At 39.2% G+C, this 7,500-nt stretch overlaps 1 protein-coding gene across 2 annotated transcripts in view; it reads left to right on the top strand.

Moving 5' to 3' along the window:
• The window catches only part of LOC106874485 (uncharacterized), a 34,587-nt gene extending 28,652 nt beyond the window's left edge, over positions 1–5,935 (top strand). For both annotated transcript variants that reach the window (XM_089340151.1, XM_089340152.1), the window contains 5 exons: positions 305–494; positions 1,642–2,774; positions 3,266–3,956; positions 4,462–4,779; positions 5,341–5,935. In XM_089340151.1, the coding sequence (XP_089196277.1) occupies positions 305–494; positions 1,642–2,774; positions 3,266–3,956; positions 4,462–4,779; positions 5,341–5,348 (2,340 nt within the window). In that variant the 3' untranslated portion in view covers positions 5,349–5,935. The remainder of the gene's footprint in view (positions 1–304; positions 495–1,641; positions 2,775–3,265; positions 3,957–4,461; positions 4,780–5,340) is intronic.
• The last annotated feature ends 1,565 nt before the right edge of the window (positions 5,936–7,500 follow it).

Here is a 7,500-nt window from a genome sequence, read left to right on the forward strand (position 1 = left end):
TTTTAGAAATCGTCGGCATGATATAACTTGTGATTCATTAAATATCTTAATGAATAGGTCTCTCTCCATCTCTCTCTCTCTCTCTCTCTCTCTCTCTCTCTCTCTCTCTCTCTCTCTCTTTCTGTTTTATATCGTAGCTAAATATTCTATGCTACTGGTTGGGAGAGGAAGCTGGGTACGTCTTCTCTGAGAAAAAATGGATATTTTTCAAGGAAATTAAGAACAGCCAATCAGAAACGAGTATGTTTCATGTGTTACGCATCATCTGTCCATTCTAATGATATCTATCTACATTTTTCGATAGGAAAGCAAGATGAGAAGAACTAACGCCACAGACAAATCTTCATCGTCATTTTCATCTTCATCGTTACTATCATCATCATCAGTGCTCGAGAGTTCAACCACACCATCCGCAGATAGCATCATTCCTAAAATCTTCACGGCAGCCCCTCCTACCACACTAGTTTCTCCCCGAGACACAATGTTAACTTACGGTAAGTCTAGCAAAACCATTCGCCATTAAAAACACAATCTCGAGTATGCAGCCTACTACCCCTTTTCACGTTTTCCCCTTTAAAAAGATATACCTATCGGAAATTTAAGTCGAACATTTATCTTCAAAAGTTTTGCTCCTTCTTAGACTAAAGATGAAATAATCCCTTCTACTACAAATATGAGGCCTTAAATTTAGGATGAACCACAAATATATGGCTCAAAACCTTTGCAGATAACTGAATTGTAACAAGATTTAACACGTAGCGTTTCTTAATATGCAAATAGCTGAGCTGTCATAATAGTTTGCAAGTTGCCGAAATGTGCCATAAAACAGAGATATAACTGAATTATAATAGTATATGAAGCATGGTTCAGTGGTTAGAACACCGGCTCACAATCACGAAGTAGTGAGTTCGATTCCGGACCGGACTGTGTGTCGTGTTCTTGAGCAAGACACTTTATTTCGCGTTGCTCCAGTTCACTCATCTGTAGAAATAAGTTGCGACGTCACTGGTGCCAAACTGTATCGGCCTTTGCCTTTTCATTGGATAACATTGGTGGCATGGAGTGGGGAGTCTGGTATGCATGGCCAACTTCTGGTCTTCCATAAACAACCTTACCCGGACTGGTGAGAATCGAACTCACAATCTCACGATCGTAAGCTCGCCGCTCTAACCACTGAACCATGCGCCTTCACACATTGTCAAATGTAATGCTTATTTATTGACATTGTTCTGAATTGATCACACATTATCTTGTAGCCTTGAGATTTCAATGATATGATTGTATATTTTTTAAAGGACATCGTAGGAGATGCGCGAGAGATTAGATTTGGTCAGCTTGGACATAAGACAGTAGAATATTCAAGCTGGATATGGCCAGTTTAAATGTTAAAGGGTTAAAGCTTGACACACTTCTGACTGAATACAAAGCCGAAATGCATGACTGGATTAGATTAAATTTGAACAAGTTTTTGCAGCCAGCATTTCCTGTATTTCAACATTAACACTCTCAGAAGCTTATGAGTCAAACGTTCAATATTTGATTTCAAGTTATAAGTTCCATAAGCAGTTTATGTTACATGTTCTGTTATAGTTTTGAATCTTGATTTCATTTTCATGGCAATAATTTTACTTCTATGTTCAGGCGTGTTTCAAGTAGACGAAGGCAAATACGATGAAGAAAAGGAAGAAAATAAAACCTTCAAATTGCAAGACCCTCCCAAAAGAAAAGCAAAAGCTTTTACCAAATCACTCGGCATAACAGATGAGTTTGATTGCTCCCCTCAAAAATCGACGCAGGAAGGTACCTCGTCTAGCCCTTCACGGGTCAAAGGCCAGACGTCCATAACTCAATATATGATACGTACTTCACCTCAACATGGAGCACGTCTAAGGAGCAAATCCTGTCATTCCCCTTTACCTCATTCCCCTTACACGATACTGGCTCAATCGCCTTGCACTCCGTCGAAATGTGCGAAAGGCAACGATGGCGGAAACTTCTTCTTTTCAGATCTGCCTACAGGAGAATTGAACACGGCTGTCTTTTCACACGACAAAAGAAACAGAAAACGTCCGGTCGATATGAGTTCCATGAACGACAAGGAAATTGTGGAAAACTTCACAGATCTCAAAATGGCGTCACCTCCTCCGATAACCATGGATAAACTACCGGTCAGAGAAAGGTGTCGATCATCGGAAGACGATTCAGATTATTACGCTATGGCGAACAAATCGTCGGCTGTTACTCCGCCATCACCTCGTTTAGTGAAGAGTGCCTGCGAACGTAGGCAAAAAACTGCAGAATCACCGGTCTATAAAGACTGCTTCAGAAGAACATCATGCAGATGCTACGAGGAAAATACACCTGGCGGATATAGCAATCGTAGCTTTTGCAAGCAGGCGAATATATTAGAAGATGAATCGATATTGTGTCCAACAGAGAGGAGCGTTTGTCATGGACACGAAAGCTCACAGGAATCTTGTCAACAAAAAATGCGGTTTGAACAAAGGCCGTGTTCAACAACGGTATTTGGTCATTCCTTGTCGGGGTTAGTTCCGGTTGATTATATACACGATCCAGAACATCCTATCCCAGATGAGTTCCCTTACGAATCCACTTTCGTGTCCTCCTACGACAAGAAGGGAATATACAGAAAGGACGAGATGTACAACAGAATTCAAGCGATGAAGGAAGGCAATGATGCTGGTAAAGTCATGTTTAGACGTTGGTCGAATAAAGACGTCACCCGAAATCGTTCGTGCGATAATCAACTCTGGGTAAGCAAACAGTTTGTCTTTCCGGGGTTATTTGTTTTTTTGTTTTTGTTTTTTTTTTCGAAATTACGGGTATTTTTATGCAACATAGATTAAAGCCTTCTAAATAGAATTTGAAATGCGGAGACTATGCAAATGCGCGGAAACCCATCGTGTGTGTGCGTGTGTATGTGTGCGTGAGTGTGTGTGCGTGTGTGTGTATGTGTGTGCATGTGTTTGTGAGTGTGTGTGTGAGTGTGTGTGTGTGTGTGTGTGCTTGTATGTGTGTATGTGTGTGTGAGTGTTTCTGTGTGCGTGTGTGTATGTATGTGTATGTGTGTGTATGTGTGTGTGAGTGTGTGTGTGTGCAGTATTTGGTGTTAGTGTATGCGCAGATTTGTATGTTTGTTTTATGGATGCGTTTTTATGTCTAGATGCATGCATATGTATTTATGTGCTAAATTTTTGGAAAGTTTTACATATCTTTACAGTTCCCATATTGTTTCCCTTCTCAGGATTCTGATCTATTGCCATCGCCTCCGTCTCACAACGAGGTTGCTCATTCGCCGGCCATGTTGCCACCATCACCGTTTAATCTCCACCACCCGACGACGACCAAAATGTCCCATCTTACGTCACGACACGCAAGCTCTTACATTTCTCCAGTCTCGAAGATATCGCCTGGGCATGCGCAGTCATATCGCCCTTCTACATCAACTGGTGATCTTTGCCTCGACCGCAGCAGTCAGCCGTCAGAAGTTCGATTCGAAGAAGGATCTGGAAATTCCTCGCATCAGCATGAATATCTGTCTGCCCTCCAGTCAGCCCCATCACTGCAATCTCTGGCAACGCCTCTAGAAAGTCCGTCGCGGATATGTCGGAAACAGCCCCAACTAATATCTTCACCCAGCAATCCGTTCATCTTTCCCAGCCAGCAGCAGCAGCAGCCGAAGCAGCAACAGTATGATGCAGGTCATTCAACACCAGTCAAGTCTCCGGCTCCACCATCGCAGGTCCCATCATCGCACTCACCCGCCAGCTTCCATCAGTCTCCTTGTCATATTAGCTGTCAGCATCGAGGTTCACCGTCTTCGTATGGCTGGGCGTCCGGTGAAATGCCATGTCATCAGTCGCGGGTTCACGACTGCGCAGATCGCCAACGGAACGGAGTTGCGAAAAGGCGGTTATTTTGCAGACAGTCGGAAGGTATAGTCGGTTGTCTAACGCAGCATGTATATGTACGTGTGTGTGTGAGTATGTGTGGGTATGTGTTCCGTACGTGTGTGCATGAGTGTATGAGTGCGTGTATGTGTGTGTGTATGTGTGCATGAATGCATGTATGTATGTGTATGTGTGTATGTGTGTGTGTTGTTTCTTTTAAATATATATAACACATATAAACAGAGCCTGAAAGATTAATTTAAGATACATGGCGTACTTTATAATATGCTTATTCAAATATCATAAAAGCATAAAGCAATTAGTAGCTCTTTGGGTTCTGTACTAAATAGGTGTGTGTGTGTGTGTGTGTGTGTGTGTGTGTGTGTGTGTGTGTGTGTGTGTGTGTGTGTGTGTGTGTGTGTGTGTGTTTTCTCCGCGCGTTTGTGCGTGCCTGTACGTATATGTATATAAAATATGTATATAAAATATGTATATAAAATACTTGATATCAGCTAAGAGTAGTATCTTGCTTTTTTCTTCTCCTGATCAGAAACAAAACACAGCTCCACTGACGGCGAAGCGAGCCACTGCTGTCATCATTACCCTGATGACCATCGCTTACGCTACCCAGAATCCCCATCATCATCATCCTCTTCCGGCAGCCAACACCGTAGATCTCATTACGAAAGCAGTGACGCTCACTTCACATTTAGCGGTAGATCACCGTCATCGCAGCACCAAGTCCCACCATTGCCGCCTTGTAACTGCTGTACAGGAAGGTGCAGCGTGTCACATCATCCCAACAGTCGTTGTTGCCTACAGCGTTATCATTCAACTTCTGCTGCCTATTCACAGGATGACACTTACAGTAAGTAACCAATATATCTTTCCTTCTTCTGATACCAAATCATCTTAGATTACATCTTCAGCCTCTGCTACGCAAAACTGTCCATTTTAATATGATCGTGCTTGAATCTTATCCTTCCTTCATAATTTTAAGAGCCTAATGAAGTTGAAAATGCATAGTGAGTATATATGAGGATTTATTTATAATAAATTTAATACACTTAACCGGTTTCCCATGCGTATAATTTTCAAAAGTGTAAACTTTGAAAATCAACCAATTATGAAAAGGTCAAGAGTATTAATTATATTATAGATAAATAGGTGCAGGCGTGGCTGTGAAGTAAAAAGCTTGCTACCCAACCACATAGTTCCGTGTTCAATATATATATATATATATATATATATACATATATACACACACACACACACACACACACGCATATATGTATGCAATACACAAATATACACACATATACGTATGCTTATACGTACACACACACATACACACACACACACTGGTAGTATTAATGTCTTGTCACATTTGCGAACGCCACTCTATTGTTTTTTTCTCTTTGCATTACAGATATATGACAGAGAAGAAACCGAAAAGGGATTTTCCCTAATAACTTATGAGGATCTCGTTGGGCAGCTGAGCTGGAATTATCTGGGAGTAATGGGGTAAACTCGAGAGGTAACTGGGTTTAACTGGAATTCACTGGTCTCGACTTGTTAACTAGGTTTGAATGGGATTAGTTGTGGTGACATGGAAACAATTGGGGTTCACCAGTGATAAATTAAGTTAAATAAGGTTAACTGGATTACCCGAGTAAACTGAGTATATCTGAGGTTAGGTGGAGTCGACTGAGGTTAACTTTAGTAAGCGGGGTGAACTGGGGTGAACTGAGGTCAACTGAGGTCAACTGAGGTAACTGCGTTCACAGTCCAAGCCACATACAAAAAATATCTAATATTCAAGGCCGGGGTGGACAAATCAGTGACATTTGAACAGCATTCAATATAGTGTAAATATGTGTATGTATGTGTGCCCGTGTGTGTGTGTGTGTGTGTGCCCGTGTGTGTCTGTATGTCTGTGTGTCTGTGTGTTACTTGGAGCCTAACAACCGAACGATTAAGAAGGTTTTTCTCACTCTTCATATATATATATGTATATATATATATATATATATATATATATATATATATATATATATATATATATATATATATATATATATATATATATATATATATATATATATATACATATATACATATATATACACACACACATATACACACACACACACACATATAAACTTTTTTATTAAAGCTGCAAAATTATCACAGAACTGTTACTCAGTTTCACGTTCCTTTCATCCTTTCATCTACTCTAATAGATTCTTCAGCAAATTCTGAAGAATCTATTAGAGTAGATAAAAGCGCTAATATATGATTTATAAAAACATGTGACATATTAATAAAAATCTGTAGATGTACAACCATCTAGATCTCTGAATACCTTATTTTTTCTGATATATAATACCTGTACATCACCTCCAAACCTTCTAATATATATATATATATATAATAGAAATATGTTACAAAAAGAAAATAGAAACTACACGTGAAAATGTAAGGGGAAAGTAAAAAGAAATATACATATGTGTGTGTGTGTGTGTGTACATATATATACATGCATACATTATGCATGTGTGCATATATATATATTTGGTAATACAAACAGGAAAATATAACTCAAAACTTGACTATATATATATGTTTTATTCAATCGGCCAAAGTTACAAAATTTCTTCAAAGGTCGAGAGTTTTATGCATTGGCCTCTCATCAGATTTGATAAGCATCAATACACGAAACTCTCTGTCCTTGAGTCACTTATCAACTTCGGCCGATTAATAAATACATACGAGAGGGTGCTGAAAAGTTCCTGACTTTAATGGTGTCGTGAAAGGCCTTGTTGAAGGCCCGACCTTCCAAGTTCTCTTACAGAACTTAGAAAAACTGAAGGACCGCTGCAATGAGTGTGTGAACCTGAGAGGGGAATATGTTGAATAAAATCATAATTCACTGATCCTCCTGTATTTTCTTTTACCCAAAACCAGGAATTTTCAGCGCCTCCTCGTTCATATATGAGTGGGAAGTACGTATAAAGTATAAAACACCCATACAATATTCGGCTACACACGTACAACCCAAACATCGAATCGTGCCTCAGATAGTATCTCACCACTCAATAACTTCAGAGGAAATAGGATAACGCGCTTGCGTATATCTGTTTCATTACTACAAACTTTTTGGATAAAATTTAGTAGCCGACAACACGATTTCTGAAGGAATGAAAAACGACAAAGGTAACTAATTAATCAGCATAGGAACAATTCTTGGCATTTGGAATAAGAGCTAATTAATGAAATCAGTCCCATTACTTGACTGGTATTTTATTCTATTGACTCTGGAAGGATAAAATGTAAAGTTGACCTCTGCGAGATTTGAGCTCAGATTATGAAGAAGCGGATCAATAACGACAACGAATTTTATCCAACGTTCTAACGATTCTGCCATTAATAATAATGATAGTGAGTGACATTTATAATACTGTTAATAATATTAATAACTAATAAATAATTATAAATTAATTCTTGGTTTGTTTGTTTCTTTGATATTGATTACACTTTATGAAGAATGATATTTAGATGTCTTTTTTTTATTCCAGTGAATAGAGAC

This window comes from Octopus bimaculoides, chromosome 23, assembly GCF_046866305.1.
Source record: "Octopus bimaculoides isolate indiv1 chromosome 23, ASM4686630v1, whole genome shotgun sequence".
Taxonomy (NCBI): Eukaryota; Metazoa; Mollusca; class Cephalopoda; order Octopoda; family Octopodidae; genus Octopus; species Octopus bimaculoides.